Source organism: Thalassophryne amazonica, chromosome 10, assembly GCF_902500255.1.
Source record: "Thalassophryne amazonica chromosome 10, fThaAma1.1, whole genome shotgun sequence".
Lineage (NCBI taxonomy): Eukaryota > Metazoa > Chordata > Actinopteri > Batrachoidiformes > Batrachoididae > Thalassophryne > Thalassophryne amazonica.
In genome coordinates, this window is record NC_047112.1 from 24,021,372 (window position 1) to 24,041,705 (window position 20,334).

At 41.7% G+C, this 20,334-nt stretch overlaps 1 protein-coding gene across 1 annotated transcript in view; it reads right to left on the reverse strand.

The window, feature by feature from the left end:
• LOC117519459 (RNA polymerase II elongation factor ELL-like) overlaps positions 1 to 19,708 on the reverse strand; it is a 33,008-nt gene extending 13,300 nt beyond the window's left edge. The window contains exons 1-7 of the mRNA XM_034180802.1: positions 19,571 to 19,708; positions 17,713 to 17,760; positions 16,585 to 16,711; positions 15,647 to 15,802; positions 14,933 to 15,180; positions 12,555 to 12,679; positions 10,828 to 10,982 (exon numbers count right to left, since the gene is read on the reverse strand). Of these exons, the coding sequence (XP_034036693.1) occupies positions 10,828 to 10,982; positions 12,555 to 12,679; positions 14,933 to 15,180; positions 15,647 to 15,802; positions 16,585 to 16,711; positions 17,713 to 17,760; positions 19,571 to 19,708 (997 nt within the window). The remainder of the gene's footprint in view (positions 1 to 10,827; positions 10,983 to 12,554; positions 12,680 to 14,932; positions 15,181 to 15,646; positions 15,803 to 16,584; positions 16,712 to 17,712; positions 17,761 to 19,570) is intronic.
• Positions 19,709 to 20,334: the final 626 nt, after the last annotated feature.

Consider the following 20,334-nt stretch of genomic DNA (forward strand, 5'->3'; position numbering starts at 1 on the left):
CGGACTTGGAGACCTTGTATGATCCATTTGACAGACTGAGGACCTGTCTCCTTGTGGCTCTCGAGCTTTTAGTGTCAGTGTGAATTTGCCCTCCACATCCATGCCTTGGTCCTCTTCACGAGTTCCTAATACAAATTGTCCAGCTGTCTTTCCCATATCATGACGTTTATATGGGGGTGGCTCTGCTTCCCAGCTCGGTGCACTGGCTTTAGTCTCTTTGGATCTTTCCTCTGTCATTTTTTCTCTTTTCTGCTGTAGCCTCTGTGCTTCCTGCTTGAACAAGGCCAAAACTTCTTTTTCTTCAGTGCGTTTTTTGTTGTTATTTACGTTCTTCTGCTGATCTTTAATTTCTTTTTTGTGTATTTCTACCGCAACTGCTTCACACATCACCGGATCAAATGATCCCTCCAAAGGCCATTGCCTGCCCACATGTGACCTTTTGTGCCACTTTCTCATACATTGGTTGGCCTTAGTGCGTTTTCCTGGATATTTTCTTAGTACTAAGTCTAGCGGGGTACTTTCCTGACCTTGACCTTGAGAGTTACCCATGTAACCCTGACAAACGCTATGTGAGGTGTTTCTATGGTGTTCTGGTAGTCCCTCAGGGGCTGTCCTGATCCAGACCAATAACTTGCTGGCTGTAACACCTGTTTTGTATTTTAAACCCTTAAAAGGATTAAATTTCCAACTGTTATGCCCGTCTTCTTTTTCTTTAACTAAATACGAAAATTTACCTGTTTCCCACCGAACCTTCCTTGGGACCACAGTCAGAGTCAACCTAGGAAACAGTTCTTCACCTGGATCGGTTGGCAGTGTTATTAAATGATTTAATGGTATGCTAAGTTCTTTATTAGGATCAGCACAAAGCAGCTCCAGCCACGGGGTTAAACCCTGATGCCACAGACGTCTTATCAGCAGCTCCCAATTAATTAGAGGGAATTTTTCTTTCTTTTGCTTCAGATTGATTACCTTAGTAATCTGCCATAATTTCTGATTGATCTCTTGTTCGTCCTGCCAATGTTCTGCTCCTACCCTGTCAAAATAGGTCCTTTCCAGCCAAAAATGTGTCCTGATTCCCTGGGTTTCGATGTCTCCGTCTGTCAAGTAATGTTCTGGGAGTATTATTTCATCATCACTTAAGTCTCCCATCAATGACTGTCCCAAGCATTGATCAGTCTGTCAGCCTTTTCACTATAATCTAAGCTTTAACTCTTTTGATTTATAACCAACTTTATTTATTTAATCCTCTTACAACCCTAACACTTCCTAATGTCTTTGCTCCCGACTTTCTATTTTCCTTCTAATTTTTTAACTTTCTGCTTCTAGTCTTTTTCTGCTATATTTGTTTATTAGTTTTCTTTCTTTGAAATAATATCTACCTTCTCTGTATTTACATAGCAGTCTCTTATCCTGTCTTTTTCTTCACTGTCTCTGTTTCACACTTTCCTCTCTGCCTGTCATGCTCCTCCAAAGTCCTTCTGTTGGGTCTAAACACCTCCTCCTCGTACTCTTTCACATTAATCTTGTATGTCAGCCAGCCTGCAAGCCCTCACAGCTTTACACAGATTACTCTCCACTCTCCCACACACCAATCTTCAAAAGCTTTATACACAAAAATTATTAAAAACAACTTTCTATATATCTCTATCTAGACTTCTGCCACTTTTCACTCCACGGCTTTAAACAACCTTTTTATTCACTTAACACCAATGTGTTCTGTTTAAGCATGTATCTCTTCTTCACGTTAGACAGCTTCTCCGGCACTGCCAGCAACTTCATATATTATTTTTTTACAAGCCCTCTTTGAGCGTACAATATTTCATTTACTTCTACGCCTTACCGCGCCTCGCGTGCGTATCCTGTGCCTTTCTGCACTTTCTTCTACTTTTTTTTTTCACTTACTGAGCTCCTCGTGAGCTTAATGTGCCTTTGCACTGAAAATACTCTCTTTTTCTTTTCTTATAAAAAACTCATATTACTGTGTACTTAATTACTTATTCTTCTCCCACGCCCCACAAGCGTGTATTTGGTGCCTTACTGCACTATTTTCTGCTTCATTAATTCTCATGTATTCTGCACTAACTCTTCATTCATTTTTTTATTTTTTTATAGTTTTTCTCTTTTCTTAAAAAATGACGTCCTTTATTGAGCTCTTTTACTTACTGTCAGCTGTGCTACTTTGCACTTTTCTCTTTAAATCTCTTTATCACGTACTGTATTTCTACTGCGCCCCCTCAGGCGCTTATCTTGTGCTTCCTCTGCACGTATTCTCTGTTAAACTCTTTTTCTCACTTATTTCACTTCAGTCTCTGTTAAACTCTTTAAATAACCTTGTATTACCTTGTATCTATTTGTCAGTATACTCCCCTAAATTAACCCCTACAGCGCATGCTATCAGCCGGCACGTTAGTAACGAATTTCAACACCAATTATTCCCCAAGCATCCAGGTTAATTCTCCACGCACTCTTTTCCGCACCAGAGTTCATGAACATTCCTGACCTTTCACTCACACAGACATTCTTTTTCCCGGGAACACACAAACCTTCTGAGCATTTTATCTACAAGGCCTGATAATTTTCAATCTTATCTTTTTTTAGTTTCTTATCAATTTTCTTAGTCCAGGTTCTTTTGGGTAAGAGGCAATTAAAAAATATCACCTGTCAACTTGGGCGGAAATCCCGACTCACTCCTCCAGATCGTGCAGAAGTTATAAAAGGTTTCTGCTTACCTTTTAGTCGTGATCACTGTTATTTACGGTCTGGAGGGATGAGCTGGACTGCCCCAGGCTGCCGGAATGCCCCTGGACCCTCCTGAAGCTGGCTCGCCAAGTTCTGTCGTGGTCCTTCTTTTTGGTCTTCTCAGGATGTCGTCTTTTAGATAACACAAACTAATTGCAAGTGATATGCTAGAAAAGGACACAACACTTTAGAATAATTCAGCCTTAAGCAAGATAAAATGCACAGAGTTTTTAAGTTTATTTAAGCCTTCGACACAGAGCTTAGACAAACTGAGTCCTCTATCAATCAATCAATCAATCAATCAATTTTTTTTTTATATAGCGCCAAATCACAACAAACAGTTGCCCCAAGGTGCTTTATATTGTAAGGCAAGGCCATACAATAATTATGTAAAACCCCAACGGTCAAAATGACCCCCTGTGAGCAAGCACTTGGCTACAGTGGGAAGGAAAAACTCCCTTTTAACAGGAAGAAACCTCCAGCAGAACCAGGCTCAGGGAGGGGCAGTCTTCTGCTGGGACTGGTTGGGGCTGAGGGAGAGAACCAGGAAAAAGACATGCTGTGGAGGGGAGCAGAGATCGATCACTAATGATTAAATGCAGAGTGGTGCATACAGAGCAAAAAGAGAAAGAAACAGTGCATCATGGGAACCCCCCAGCAGTCTAAGTCTATAGCAGCATAACTAAGGGATGGTTCAGGGTCACCTGATCCAGCCCTAACTATAAGCTTTAGCAAAAAGGAAAGTTTTAAGCCTAATCTTAAAAGTAGAGAGGGTGTCTGTCTCCCTGATCTGAATTGGGAGCTGATTCCACAGGAGAGGAGCCTGAAAGCTGAAGGCTCTGCCTCCCATTCTACTCTTACAAACCCTAGGAACTACAAGTAAGCCTGCAGTCTGAGAGCGAAGCGCTCTATTGGGGTGATATGGTACTACGAGGTCCCTAAGATAAGATGGGACCTGATTATTCAAAACCTTATAAGTAAGAAGAAGAATTTTAAATTCTATTCTAGAATTAACAGGAAGCCAATGAAGAGAGGCCAATATGGGTGAGATATGCTCTCTCCTTCTAGTCCCCGTCAGTACTCTAGCTGCAGCATTTTGAATTAACTGAAGGCTTTTTAGGGAACTTTTAGGACAACCTGATAATAATGAATTACAATAGTCCAGCCTAGAGGAAATAAATGCATGAATTAGTTTTTCAGCATCACTCTGAGACAAGACCTTTCTGATTTTAGAGATATTGTGTAAATGCAAAAAAGCAGTCCTACATATTTGTTTAATATGCGCTTTGAATGACATATCCTGATCAAAAATGACTCCAAGATTTCTCACAGTATTACTAGAGGTCAGGGTAATGCCATCCAGAGTAAGGATCTGGTTAGACACCATGTTTCTAAGATTTGTGGGGCCAAGTACAATAACTTCAGTTTTATCTGAGTTTAAAAGCAGGAAATTAGAGGTCATCCATGTCTTTATGTCTGTAAGACAATCCTGCAGTTTAGCTAATTGGTGTGTGTCCTCTGGCTTCATGGATAGATAAAGCTGGGTATCATCTGCGTAACAATGAAAATTTAAGCAATACCGTCTAATAATACTGCCTAAGGGAAGCATGTATAAAGTGAATAAAATTGGTCCTACCACAGAACCTTGTGGAACTCCATAATTAACTTTAGTCTGTGAAGAAGATTCCCCATTTACATGAACAAATTGTAATCTATTAGACAAATATGATTCAAACCACCACAGCGCAGTTCCTTTAATACCTATGGCATGCTCTAATCTCTGTAATAAAATTTTATGGTCAACAGTATCAAAAGCAGCACTGAGGTCTAACAGAACAAGTACAGAGATGAGTCCACTGTCCGAGGCCATAAGAAGATCATTTGTAACCTTCACTAATGCTGTTTCTGTACTATGATGAATTCTAAAACCTGACTGAAACTCTTCAAATAGACCATTCCTCTGCAGATGATCAGTTAGCTGTTTTACAACTACCCTTTCAAGAATTTTTGAGAGAAAAGGAAGGTTGGAGATTGGCCTATAATTAGCTAAGATAGCTGGGTCAAGTGATGGCTTTTTAAGTAATGGTTTAATTACTGCCACCTTAAAAGCCTGTGGTACATAGCCAACTAACAAAGATAGATTGATCATATTTAAGATCGAAGCATTAAATAATGGTAGGGCTTCCTTGAGCAGCCTGGTAGGAATGGGGTCTAATAAACATGTTGATGGTTTGGATGAAGTAACTAATGAAAATAACTCAGACAGAACAATCGGAGAGAAAGAGTCTAACCAAATACCGGCATCACTGAAAGCAGCCAAAGATAATGATACGTCTTTGGGATGGTTATGAGTAATTTTTTCTCTAATAGTTAAAATTTTGTTAGCAAAGAAAGTCATGAAGTCATTACTAGTTAAAGTTAATGGAATACTCAGCTCAATAGAGCTCTGACTCTTTGTCAGCCTGGCTACAGTGCTGAATAGAAACCTGGGGTTGTTCTTATTTTCTTCAATTAGTGATGAGTAGAAAGATGTCCTAGCTTTACGGAGGGCTTTTTTATAGAGCAACAGACTCTTTTTCCAGGCTAAGTGAAGATCTTCTAAATTAGTGAGACACCATTTCCTCTCCAACTTACGGGTTATCTGCTTTAAGCTACGAGTTTGTGAGTTATACCACGGAGTCAGGCACTTCTGATTTAAAGCTCTCTTTTTTAGAGGAGCTACAGCATCCAAAATTGTCTTCAATGATGATGTAAAACTATTGACGAGATACTCTATCTCACTTACAGAGTTTAGGTAGCTACTCTGCACTGTGTTGGTATATGGCATTAGAGAACATAAAGAAGGAATCATATCCTTAAACCTAGTTACAGTGCTTTCTGAAAGACTTCTAGTGTAATGAAACTTATTCCCCACTGCTGGGTAGTCCATCAGAGTAAATGTAAATGTTATTAAGAAATGATCAGACAGAAGGGAGTTTTCAGGGAATACTGTTAAGTCTTCTATTTCCATACCATAAGTCAGAACAAGATCTAAGATATGATTAAAGTGGTGGGTGGACTCGTTTACTTTTTGAGCAAAGCCAATAGAGTCTAATAATAGATTAAATGCAGTGTTAAGGCTGTCATTCTCAGCATCTGTGTGGATGTTAAAATCGCCCACTATAATTATCTTATCTGAGCTAAGCACTAAGTCAGACAAAAGGTCTGAAAATTCACAGAGAAACTCACAGTAACGACCAGGTGGACGATAGATAATAACAAATAAAACTGGTTTTTGGGACTTCCAATTTGGATGGACAAGACTAAGAGTCAAGCATTCAAATGAATTAAAGCTCTGTCTGGGTTTTTGATTAATTAATAAGCTGGAATGGAAGATTGCTGCTAATCCTCCGCCCCGGCCCGTGCTACGAGCATTCTGACAGTTAGTGTGACTCGTGGGTGTTGACTCATTTAAAGTAACATATTCATCCTGCTGTAACCAGGTTTCTGTAAGGCAGAATAAATCAATATGTTGATCAATTATTATATCATTTACCAACAGGGACTTAGAAGAGAGAGACCTAATGTTTAATAGACCACATTTAACTGTTTTAGTCTGTGGTGCAGTTGAAGGTGCTATATTATTTTTTCTTTTTGAATTTTTATGCTTAAATAGATTTTTGCTGGTTGTTGGTAGTCTGGGAGCAGGCACCGTCTCTACGGGGATGGGGTAATGAGGGGATGGCAGGGGGAGAGAAGCTGCAGAGAGGTGTGTAAGACTACAACTCTGCTTCCTGGTCCAAACCCTGGATAGTCACGGTTTGGAGGATTTAAGAAAATTGGCCAGATTTCTAGAAATGAGAGCTGCTCCATCCAAAGTGGGATGGATGCCGTCTCTCCTAACAAGACCAGGTTTTCCCCAGAAGCTTTGCCAATTATCTATGAAGCCCACCTCATTTTTTGGACACCACTCAGACAGCCAGCAATTCAAGGAGAACATGCGGCTAAACATGTCACTCCCGGTCCGATTGGGGAGGGGCCCAGAGAAAACTACAGAGTCCGACATTGTTTTTGCAAAGTTACACACCGATTTAATGTTAATTTTAGTGACCTCTGATTGGCGTAACCGGGTGTCATTACTGCCGACGTGAATTACAATCTTACCAAATTTACGCTTAGCCTTAGCCAGCAGTTTCAAATTTCCTTCAATGTCGCCTGCTCTGGCCCCCGGAAGACAATTGACTATGGTTGCTGGTGTCGCTAACTTCACATTTCTCAAAACAGAGTCGCCAATAACCAGAGTTTGATCCTCGGCGGGTGTGTCGTCGAGTGGGGAAAAACGGTTAGAGATGTGAACGGGTTGGCGGTGTACACGGGGCTTCTGTTTAGGGCTACGCTTCCTCCTCACAGTCACCCAGTCGGCCTGCTTTCCCGGCTGCTCGGGATCTGCCAGAGGGTAACTAACGGCGGCTAAGCTACCTTGGTCCGCACCGACTACAGGGGCCTGGCTAGCTGTAGAATTTTCAACGGTGCGGAGCCGAGTCTCCAATTCTCCCAGCCTGGCCTCCAAAGCTATGAATAAGCTACACTTATTACAAGTACCGTTACTGCTAAAGGAGGCCGAGGAATAACTATACATTTCACACCCAATCAACTCAATCAATCAACTTTTTTCTTGTATAGCGCCAAATCACAACAAACAGTTGCCCCAACGCGCTCCACATTGCAAGGCAAGGCCATACAATAATTATGAAACACAGTCTACGTCTAAAGCAACATAACCAAGGGATGGTCCAGGGTCACCCGATCCAGCCCTAACTATAAGCCTTAGCGAAAAGGAAAGTTTTAAGCCTAATCTTAAAAGTAGAGAGGGTATCTGTCTCCCTGATCTGAATTGGGAGCTGGTTCCACAGGAGAGGAGCCTGAAAGCTGAAGGCTCTGCCTCCCATTCTACTCTTACAAACCCTAGGAACTACAAGTAAGCCTAAAGAAGATTCCCCATTTACATGAACAAACTGTAATCTATTAGACAAATATGATTCAAACCACCGCAGCGCAATGCCTTGAATACCTATGACCCAGAGCAGAAAAGTGCGGGAGAGACAGGAGAAGCCGCCATGCTAAATCGGCTAAGAGCTAGTAGCTACGCTAAGCTAGCGGATTCCTAAAAACACGCAAAGTGAATAATGTGTAAATAATTTAGAGGTGATTCAGCAGAGGGAGTGCTTTAGTTAAGGCACGTAAAGATTACACTGGGAAACAAATCGTAATCTAGATAACTAGATCAATCTAACTGCGCAGATTAAACAGCTAACAGATACAGAAAAACACCGCTGTGCTCCGGAACAGGAAGTGATACATTACCGCAGTGAGAGCCAACCACCATATTCAGTCTCTAGAGAGACTGAATATGACATCCGCGCTCATCTATTTATTGGAGACCCGCGGGCATCGCTCCTCCTTCAACTTTTTTATTTATTTCATTCCCAAGACATGGTTTTCTACTGGAAGCGTCCTCTAGTGAACCCTAAGCAGGTGTTAGGCCATTATTTCAATGTGACAAATGCTCCCATTAAAACGTGAAGGATTTACAACTGATTTTTTTAAAAGACCTTCAGCCACAGGTGCAGCTGGCCTGAGGCCCCCCGCACGTGGCCTCAGCCACAGGTGCAGCTGGCCCGAGGCCCCTCGCACGTGGCCTGCGGGAAAGCACCTAAAAGGCCTTGGAAAGCCCCTGACAGACTGAATGACTAATAGAGCCCTTTTTTTTGGGTTGAACACCTGCTAGTTCAACCAGAGGACATACAGTTCGGATCAGGACACTTGATAGTTCATCACAGTTCAAATATGGACCTAAAAATTCTTCTACAATGGGAACCCCCCAGCAGTCTAAGTCTATAGCAGCATAACTAAGGGATGGTTCAGGGTCACCTGATCCAGCCCTAACTATAAGCTTTAGCAAAAAGGAAAGTTTTAAGCCTAATCTTAAAAGTAGAGAGGGTGTCTGTCTCCCTGACCTGAATTGGGAGCTGGTTCCACAGGAGAGGAGCCTGAAAGCTGAAGGCTCTGCCTCCCATTCTACTCTTACAAACCCTAGGAACTACAAGTAAGCCTGCAGTCTGAGAGCGAAGCGCTCTATTGGGGTGATATGGTACTATGAGGTCCCTAAGATAAGATGGGACCTGATTATTCAAAACCTCATAAGTAAGAAGAAGAATTTTAAATTCTATTCTAGAATTAACAGGAAGCCAATGAAGAGAGGCCAATATGGATGAGATATGCTCTCTCCTTCTAGTCCCTGTTAGCACTCTAGCTGCAGCATTTTGAATTAACTGAGGGCTTTTCAGGGAACTTTTAGGACAACCTGATAATAATGAATTACAATAGTCCAGCCTAGAGGAAATAAATGCATGAATTAGTTTTTCAGCATCACTCTGAGACAAGACCTTTCTAATTTTAGAGATATTACGCAAATGCAAAAAAGCAGTCCTACATATTTGTTTAATATGCACATTGAATGACATATCCTGATCAAAAATGACTCCAAGATTTCTCACAGTATTACTAGAGGTCAGGGTAATGCCATCCAGAGTTAGGATCTGGTTAGACACCATGTTTCTAAGATTTGTGGGGCCAAGTACAATAACTTCAGTTTTATCTGAGTTTAAAAGCAGGAAATTAGAGGTCATCCATGTCTTTATGTCTGTAAAACAATCCTGCAGTTTAGCTAATTGGTGTGTGTCCTCTGGCTTCATGGATAGATAAAGCTGGGTATCATCTGCGTAACAATGAAAATTTAAGCAATGCCGTCTAATAATACTGCCTAAGGGAAACATGTATAAAGTGAATAAAATTGGTCCTAGCACAGAACCTTGTGGAACTCCATAATTAACCTTAGTCTGTGAAGAAGATTCCCCATTTACTTGAACAAATTGTAATCTATTAGATAAATATGATTCAAACCACCACAGTGCAGTGCCTTTAATACCTATGGCATGCTCTAATCTCTTGTAATAAAATTTTATTTATGATTTATGATATTCTCCCAATCCTCTTCTGGATCATCCATATGCTCTCTGGCAAACTTCAGATGGGCCTGGACATGTACTGGCTTAAGCAGGGGCACACACCTGGCACTGCAGGATTTGAGTCCCTCTCTGCGTAGTGTGTAGCCTTTGTCACTTTGGTCCCAGCTCTGCAGGTCATTCAGCAGGTCCCTCCATGTAGTTCTGGGATTTTTGTTCACCGTTCTCATGATCATTTTGACCCCACAGGATGACATCTTGCGTGGAGCCCCAGATCGCGGGAGATTATCAATGGTCTTGTATGTCTTCTATTTTCTTACAATTGCTCCCACAGTTGATTTATTCACACCAACCTGCTTGACTATTGTAGATTCACTCTTCCCAGCCAGGTGCACATCTACAATGTTCTTCCTGGTGTCCTTTGACAGCTCTTTGGCCTTGGTCATGGTTGAGTTTGGAGTCTGACTGTTTGAGGCTGTGGATAGATGTATTTTGTACAGAAAACGAGTTCCAACAGGTGCCATTAATACAGGTAACAGGTGGAGGACAGAAGAGCTTTTTAAAGAAGTTACAGGTCTGTGAGAGTCAGAAATCCTGCTTGTTTGTGGGTGACCAAATACTTATTTTCCACCATAATTTACAAATAAATTCTTTAAAAATCCTACAACGTGATTTTCTGTTTTTTTTTTTCTCATTTCGTCTCTCACAGTTGAAGTGTACCTATGATGAAAATTACAGATCTCTCTCATCTTTCCAAGTAGGAGAACTTGCACAATCAGGGGTTGACTAAATACTTTTTTACCCCACTGTGTGTGTGTGTGTGTGTAAATGTATATATATATATATATATATATATATATATATATATATATATATATATATATCACGTGGATGCATCAGACAGATTACTACTTGCAGGAGGTGGGGGGTGGGGTGGACCACCTGTCTGCCTGGTTTGTTGCCGATTGAACAACCATAGTGTAGTGATGCAATATCCTGTGCATCAGTACACGATCCCAGATCTGACTTTTTTGTTTTATTTAAAATACACTCTGTGAAGGCTTTGGTCAAACCAGAAACAGACCTTTGTGGAGGTATGCAGAGGACAGGGCTGAGATGTGGGGGTTTCCAGAGGTCCCAACTCCATGAGAGGGCATCTGTGAAGGCACAGGGTGGACAGATGTCTTCTGTTTTTTTGAGTTGAGATTGTGGGACAGGTCTGGGTGTGATGGCCGTTTCCTGGAAAAACAAAAAACAACAAAAAACAAAAAAAATAAAGGACACAGCACCTTCAGTGGGACAGTCATTTTAAAACGAGGTGTCAAGAAAAAGAAAAAACAGAAAACATATAGAGTCACAAAGCAAGTGGATCAGGTGGAATTATTCATTTTGATGTGGCTTTCAGAAGAAAATATCTGAATACAAAAACACGCTGGAGAAAAAAAACAGATTTTTTTCATGTCCTCTTTTATTGCTTTGGAGAAACGATCTGCAAAAGGCAGCCACAAAGACTGAACACAGTCTAGTCAGGGAACAACAGAACAGAACAATAGCAGCAGATTTCACCTGTGTTGGACCAAAACTACTTCTGTCAATCTGTGATTGTCACTGAGCTCAGGACCATTTTCCCCCCTTTAATCTCAATCACTGAAATATGACAGAGTGTCCTGAGAAATCAAATCCAGTTTACAGTATGTATCTCAGTAATAAGTGATAATAATGCAAATAACATGCTGTTGTCGTGCGGTATGCATTTTTCTGAGTCCCTCCGTCCATCCCGTCGTCCGCAATGACAGCTATTCGCCCTCGTCTAACTCGGGCGAATAGCTGTCATTTTGGGCGACTGGGCATGGATGTCGGGCCTCTTGAAAATGCATACCGCCCTTCAAAAGCATGTTATTGTATTATTATTTGTCTGATCATGAAGATTCCAAAAGTGTATAGTTTAGACTATCACTGAATATTATGGTGTTATGGGGTAAAAACAGCGAGAATGGTGACAAAGGTCAATTTCAGTTTGTACAGGGGTCAAAAGTTAAAGCTGATCCAATTTTGGTAAAAAGTGGTGCAAATTATTGGTTGCGTTGATAGGATTAACAAATTGAATAGTTTTGTCTGTGTTGAATTCTTGGTCTGTAAGGTAAAGGTCAAACAATGTCAACGTCCATTGGATTCTATGACATGCGACATATGTTACCCCATAACATGACAACTGAGCAAGACACAAGGTGCAAACTATTCCTTCTTAAAACCCCATTAACTCAACCAATAATTTGCATAATATTTTACAATAATTGGAGCAACTTTAACTTCTGACTCCTGTATAACTGAAACTGACCTTTGTCACCATTCTTGTTATTTTTACCCCATAACTCCATAAAATTCAGCCATAGATAATCCAAACTATACCTTTTTGGAATAGTTATGATCAGACACATAATGTGGTGTAGCTTTCAATATGAATTTTAATTTTGACCCCTGTGAAATTCTTCATTGACCTCTATTTGGCCCCCGATTAAAAATTCAAATGGCTAACGTTATTTGTCCACCAAAAGGTATACACAGTCAAATTTTGGTGCTTGTAACCAGATTTGAACAATTCCTCCGCAAATACTGTATTCTGTTATCTGCTGCACTAAATCCCTTAGTCTCTCCTGTGCTATGTGCCAAAACCTGTCACAAAACTAGGATTCAAGACTCCAAAATGTTCTACTGTAAAGTTAAAAGCAGAGAATTTCCATAAAACTAACTAAGCATCAGAGAGCATTTGTGTGGGGGACTTTGGGGGGGGGGGGGGGGGACGACACCCACCTACTCAGGAGCCTGTCAATGAGCTGTTTTTCCTCGTTCTTATAGCCGGGCCAGTCTCTCTGGATGTGTGTAAACAGCTCAGGCTTCAGACAGTAGCAGTCAGCAGCTGGGTTCCAATTGCTGACCTAAAGGTCAAAGAAAAAAGAAACAAAGTTATTCCAGCAGCAATAGACAGAACACATCATCATCTTGGAGAGAGTCTGGTTGAGGTTCTGGAAGCGTCGTACAATCAAAAATATAAATGCAACACTTTTGGTTTTGCTCCCATTTTGTATGCGATGAACTCAAAGATCTAAAACTTTTTCCACATATACAATATCACCATTTCTCTCAAATATTGTTCACAAACCAGTCTAAATCTGTGATAGTGAGCACTTCTCCTTTGCTGAGATAATCCATCCCACCTCACAGGTGTGCCATATCAAGATGCTGATTAGACACCATGATTAGTGCACAGGTGTGCCTTAGACTGTCCACAATAAAAGGCCACTCTGAAAGGTGCAGTTTTATCACACAGCACAATGCCACAGATGTCGCAAGATTTGAGGGAGCGTGCAGTTGGCATGCTGACAGCAGGAATGTCAACCAGAGCTGTTGCTTGTGTATTGAATGTTCATTTCTCTACCATAAGCCGTCTCCAAAGGCGTTTCAGAGAATTTGGCAGTACATCCAACCAGCCTCACAACCGCAGACCACGTGTAACCACACCAGCCCAGAACCTCCACATCCAGCATGTTCACCTCCAAGATCGTCTGAGACCAGCCACTCGGACAGCTGCTGAAACAATCGGTTTGCATAACCAAAGAATTTCTGCACAAACTGTCAGAAACCGTCTCAGGGAAGCTCATCTGCATGCTCGTCATCCTCATCGGGGTCTCGACCTGACTCCAGTTTGTCATCGTAACCGACTTGAGTGGGCAAATGCTCACATTCGCTGGCGTTTGGCACGTTGGAGAGGTGTTCTCTTCACGGATGAATCCCAGTTCACACTGTCCAGGGCAGATGGCAGACAGCGTGTGTGGTGCCGTGTGGGTGAGCGGTTTTCTGATGTCAATGTTGTGGATTGAGTGGCCCATGGTGGCGGTGGGGTTATGGTATGGGCAGGCGTCTGTTATGGACAAAGAACACAGGTGCATTTTATTGATGGCATTTTGAATGCACAGAGATACCGTGACGAGATCCTGAGGCCCATTGTTGTGCCATACATCCAAGAACATCACCTCATGTTGCAGCAGGATAATGCACGGCCCCATGTTGCAAGGATCTGTACACAATTCTTGGAAGCTGAAAATGTCCCAGTTCTTGCATGGCCGGCATACTCACCGGACATGTCACCCATTGAGCATGTTTGGGATGCTCTGGACCGGCGTATATGACAGCATGTACCAGTTCCTGCCAATATCCAGCAACTTCGCACAGCCATTGAAGAGGAGTGGACCAACATTCCACAGGACACAATTGACAACCTGATCAACTCTATGCGAAGGAGATGTGTTGCACTGCATGAGGTGAATGGTGGTCACACCAGATACTGACTGGTATCCCCCCCCAATAAAACAAAACTGCACCTTTCAGAGTGGCCTTTTATTGTGGGCAGTCTAAGGCACACCTGTGCACTAATCATGGTGTCTAATCAGCATCTTGATATGGCACACCTGTGAGGTGGGATGGATTATCTCAGCAAAGGAGAAGTGCTCACTATCACAGATTTAGACTGGTTTGTGAACAATATTTGAGGGAAATGGTGATATTGTGTATGTGGAAAAAGTTTTAGATCTTTGAGTTCATCTCATACAAAATGGGAGCAAAACCAAAAGTGTTGCGTTTATATTTTTGTTGAGTGTATATTATTTAACAAAATGTTGTTCCTCCAGAATGTTTCTGTGTAGGCTCTCAGTTGTCCAGGTGGTTTCCATAGTAGAGAAGCTTGAATCTTCGACTGGACTGGGTTGCTTGACGCGAGGACGTTTCGCTTCAAATCGCAGAAGCTTCCTCAGCTAAAATTCTTGCTCAGACCACCAGAGCAAGAATTTTAGCTGAGGAAGCTTCTGCGATTTGAAGCAAAACGTCCTCGCGTCAAGCAACCCAGTCCAGTCGAAGATTCAAGCTTCTCTACTATGTTCCTCCAGAATGATACAAACCATCCACTTTAAATTTTCAGACTTCAGATCCCAGCTGGAGACACCCCACTGCTCTCCTGTCAAAACACAGTCTTCTCCTCCACAGGTAGTTAACGTACAGCCTTAATTACAGCTAACAGTCATATTAATGTTTCTGCTTGTGTAAGGTGTCTTGGCATTTTCTTTAACGGTTGCATTTGAAAGTATTTAGTGTCTAGTCAGCGGTGTATTTACACAGCAATGTGCCAGATGTCTCACCTCCTCCAACACTGAGGTCAGCTCAGCCGTGTCCTCTGAATTGGCTCGCTCTCTCTCCAACCACAGCACCATATCAGATTTTTTGTGTGGCCTTAAAGCGAGCTGATGAACAACCCGTTCCCTCAAGGGCTGATGTGCCACAGGGGTGAGAACCTGGCTCCTCTTGCTGCTGCTGCTGCTGCTGCTGCTGCTGCTGGTGCGTGAGCCTGGCATTAGATTCTGCTTCCTCTGGACCTTTCCAAACATACCTGAAATCAAAACAAAAGAGGGCCAGACAGTGCATTTCAACATGAAATTTGTGAAAGATAAGGGCAGGTTTCTTTTAACACAGATGAGCAAAACGCTAAATAAGTATGTAATCTACAGCCTGGCCAACATGTCCCTCCTAATCCAAGCTTAAATCCAGTTATATAAATGACACCCTAACATTGAAGAGCAAAGACAGACAGATCTACACACATCTGAATAGACCCCTTTCCATTTTCTCTCTTTTTTAAAGCATGAATAGCTGCAATTCAGCGCTTTGATCAATTATGTGAAAACTTCCACACCGTATGGCAGGATATCAGCAGGATGCAATAGTTTGGAAGCTTTCTGGCAAGATGAAAACTCCCTGTTATTTGCCCTTCATCCCTATGTGCTTGGGAACTGCCATGCAAACTGAGATTAGAACACGTAACAGCTTGGAGAGAAAAACATTAATTAACATCTTACTTGGTCTCCACTTGATCTCAATTGCTGAGCGTTTATGGTTGGCTTTCTCCATCTGAGACAAGGATCCCCGCATAGTCTGGTAGGACTGTTCTGTGGCACAAGCCATCATCTTGCCCTGAATATGGCCCATGCTCTCCAGGTGGTCCCTGTCTTCCCTGTGGGGAGAAGTGAAAAAAGGGGGAGACCTTTTAGAGTTTAAACTTAAAAATTCTTCTGATTCTTCTTCAAATTGTTCTGTAATTTATGTGTGTAGCATGGCCCAAGCAGAGGGTCACCCCTTTGAGTCTGGTCTGCTTGAGGTTTCGTCCTCATAGGGAGTTCTTCCCTTACCACAGCTGCCTTGAGGGTTAGTAAGGTTAGACCTTACTTGTGTGAAGCACCTTGAGGCAACTCTGTTGTGATATGGCGCTATATAAATGAATGTAAATTGAAAATTATGAAAAACTGAAATTGAAAATTCTCTGGTTCAGCTCAGTCAGTTAGCCAAATGTAGCTGAGATTCTGGCAGTGCTGCAATAAAACGTGGCATCACATGATATATGCATGAATGTACGCACAGATGCACAGCTGGTTGTGAACTTCTCCGTTCTGCATGCAAATTCCCAACCCGTGTTTATAAATCATTTCTTCAAATAACAATGTGTCCAGTTAAGGAGGTTAAAACACTTCTGAGCTACGGTCCAAATTCAGCAGCATTAATATAACCTTTTCATTGACCCTTTGACCCCACATGGCCGCAAACGCTGCCTCGCTGTTCTCAGTTATTACTGGTCACACCTTTGTGGCAGAAGCCTCTGGGTGTTGCAGTCATATTTGAATAGAACCCAATGTGTGTTATTGCCCTAAAAGAGGGGTGAGTGACTAGTACAGCCTTGTGGTGTCAGTCTTTGAATTCCATTTGCAGATGAGCGTGAAAGCAGTTGTGAGTGCTGTTTATCCTGAGACGTACTGGTGAATGCATTCAAAGCTGGACTGTGGGTTCTCCCTGCCATCACTGGACATGTTGAACCTGATGATTTCTGTGGCATCAGGGGCATCCGGGGTTGGTGCTGGAATCTTCATGTACTATACAAGAGAAAAAATGAGAAACATTTTGGAGAGTGAAATATGTATGACAAGAGCCTAAGAAAAAAACATAAAGACACTGATGTGTCGGGAAAAAAAGGCCATCTGGAAATCATCATCATTGACCTGTACTTCTCAAAGATGTAGTCTGATGTGATGTAGTCTTATTTAAGAGCTGAAAAACTGTTCATAAATTTAACTGCCTCAGCAACTTACTGAAACAGGTAAGTACAATCCTCGATTGTTGCTTTGTTTTTTTCCCCATACACACTAAATATGACCTAAATAATCTCCACCTTGGACCAATCACTGAAGCTAAGCAGAACCTCCCAGGTCAAAGTTGATGACCTGCAGACAGTTATGGGAGGAGCCTTTCTGAAAGGCAAATCCTCACTATAGTGTCATGGACAGCTTGTACTTGAGCAATCTGTAGATCCCTGGTACCTCTGTTAGAAACCAGGTTCATAAAACGACTCAAAAACTGACCAAAAACCTCAAAGACGATTCAACATAGAAAGTCATTAATCAACAGGTAACATATCGTTTAATACAAAGTGGACAGAAACTCTTTTTCATCCTGTCTACAGCTGAGATTGAGCAGGAAAATGGACTGTTCAGTACATTTGTTGATAGTGTGACTTAGATTCAGAAAACAAAAAAAGAAGTGATTATCACTCATCCTTTCCCTGCATGACAATCACCTTACTGATGCACAGGTTGAACCAAGACTGTACACATAATTGGCACTTTAAAAAAACAAAACACATGCAGTAGTGAAGAATAAGAATGTATAGAAAATAACCATTCATAGAAACCATATCCTCTGCAATATCTTGAAGCTTTAACGCTTGTTAATTAAAAATGGATGTGTGCACATGTGTAATGGATGCTTAATAATCAATATGTAGAGAAACTGTCACGAGTGTGCTCCACCACAAGTCAGAACTAATTGCAGCGTTCAATTTCAGAGGCATTACGGGGAGAATGAATAAACAACTTACCACCTGGTTCTCCTTGAAGCAAATCGTTGGCTGGTTTGATAGTGAAGTCTAAGAAGACAGAGAGGAAGCACAAGCTTATTATAAAGTCAAACATCACAGTAAAACAGTGCTCATATTCAGCTTGAGCAGTTAATACATAGAGTGAAAATATTAAGCCTTGTTCAGTAGATTTCTCAGTAGCAAATGAACCATGGTTGGTAAACTTTCCTCACGAACTGTCAAACAGCGCTATTAATGCTCGTCCCAGCACGCTTTAAAGTGACAACTGTGGTGATCTTTAAGTATACAGCCACAGGTCACCAACCCAACTCCTGGAGAGCTCCTGCCTTGCATGTTGGGCAATGCTATGGTAACGGAATTACAGTCACAGCAAATTTTTAAATGTCAAGCTAAAATATGGCCTGATTTTCCTCATTGTAGTTCTGTTTCAAGGTGGTATAGAGGAGGATTTTCTTTCACCAAAACATCAAATCAAGGCTTGTTGTGTCCAGGTCCATCCACGGTTCTCACACCATCTGTACCTGCTGCAGGTGGACCATATACAATTCTAGACTTTTAATGAGGTGGCCTCAGTGAACCCCATCCTGACCAGGTCCGCATAATCACGGGTACACCGAAATTAAAAGTCTATAACTGATTTATTATATGGTAAACAAGAAAATTGGGAGTTTGTCAAACATACTAAAACTGAAGAATCAATCTCAAGTTTCAGCTCTTTATTATTACTGTCATAATGCACTAACAGGTCCAAAATACTTCATGAGCACATGTGATGTCATGACGATGCAGGAATGTCTGCGCCAGGTGCGCGCAGCAGGGGGCATAGAGGTGAGAACGCAGCCTGCAGGTTCTCTGCACAGAGGAATCAGAGTGCAGTTTGGCTGCAGACTGTGCACTCTGATTTCTGTTCTAGTTTATATTTGTGCTGAGCTGTAGGTCTGCGCTCTGAGTTCTGTTATAGTTTATCTTTCCTACTTTGACTGCGAGATGCGCGTGTGAGATGCGTGTGCACACGTGCGAACAAACCGTCAAGTAAATGTTGAGATGTCTGGAGTTATACTTGATGTGGACATGTCCTGTCAATCAGTCTGTGAGCAGGACTTTTATGGACTGTATTTAAACACATTTGTGAGAGAAGACCGAGGAGCTGCTGCAGCCAGCAGCATTTTTTTTTTCTGTGCCGACGCACTATGCAACTTGAAGCGGGCCAAAGTAGGTGTTGTATCGCGTTATCTGATTGGTCGTTATCGATAGAAGGCGTTACTCGATTGGCTAGCGCTACGCTGCACGCGAGCTGTACTCGGCTCCACCAGCGGTCAACTCAGCATGTGGTACAGCTCAGAAAGTAGCGAATGGACCAATCAGAAGTTGGCAAAATCACATACCATATAATAATCCCTTTTATTGACTTTGGAGCACTTGCCCCCTAGTGGTCTTTTCCAGACATCATAGTCTCATCATCAGCAATTATAGATTTATGTATGTTATGTAGAATTGCGGTTCAAATTAAATCAATTAAAAAAAAAAAAAAACTAATCAAATCCAGGTCCAGGACGCATCTCCTCCAGATGACAGCTTCTTTACTCAATTTTATCAGCAAAATTACACAAAAACAATCTTTTAAAAATCAATTTAATGACTGTAATCCAAAATCACAGACTTTTACAGCTTTGGCCATTTTTATTCATTCTTTTTTTTTTTAAAGTTTACCTTTAAAGCCTTTTTAAAAACCTGTTTCCTCGTAACTGACAAGTAAAATCCTTTCGTTTTACAGGAAAACAACAAGCAGGTAGATATTTTCTTCAGAGTTGTTTGAAGTTGGAAATAAAATCAAAGTTAAGGCTACAGTGGTTCTTACCTTCAGGTTCTGATAAGTTTCCAATATCTGGACCGCACTGTCAGTCAGCTTAATGTGGTACAAACTTTGGTTGGTGGTGTTTTTGCTGATTTGAGCACCTGAGAGACCATAACTATGCTCCTGCCTCAACGCTGCCATCTTCACAACTGCGACTTCTTCTGAGGACTAACTGCCATTTTATTTACATTGGCAACGTGCTCAAACGTCACGCGCAGAGGGGGCGGGGGTGGAGCATGTGGGCGGAGCGTAGAGGGTGTAGGTGAAGATGGGGCGTGTGGGCGGGGCATTGCGCGTGGTGGCTCCACACTCCGTACAAACCGCTGAAGCAAACAGGCAGCCATCTTACCACTCCCAGGTTATATGGCCTGCAACGCGCGGCCATGTTACCACTCCCAAGTTATGTGACCTGCACATTGACTGCTTATGAGAACGTCAACAATTTTGAGTAATAACCGAGCTGATTCTCTCATTTCCTTCTTTTTGCCTCCAGTTAATGTAAATCCCGCCTAATCTAGTATGTCTACCATGATTAGGTATTTGATTTATTTCCTTTCTTTCTTTTAGGAATTTGACACATTCTCCCCTTCCATTCTCAATTACTCATACCTGACTGGGTCAAATACTCAGTTCTAAAAAATCTGATTCTTTAATTAAAGTTTATACAAGTTTTGTGTAATCTTCAGATATATATATATATATATATATATATGCAGAGGTGTCAAGTAACGAAGTACAAATACTTTGTTACTAAAGTATCTATACTT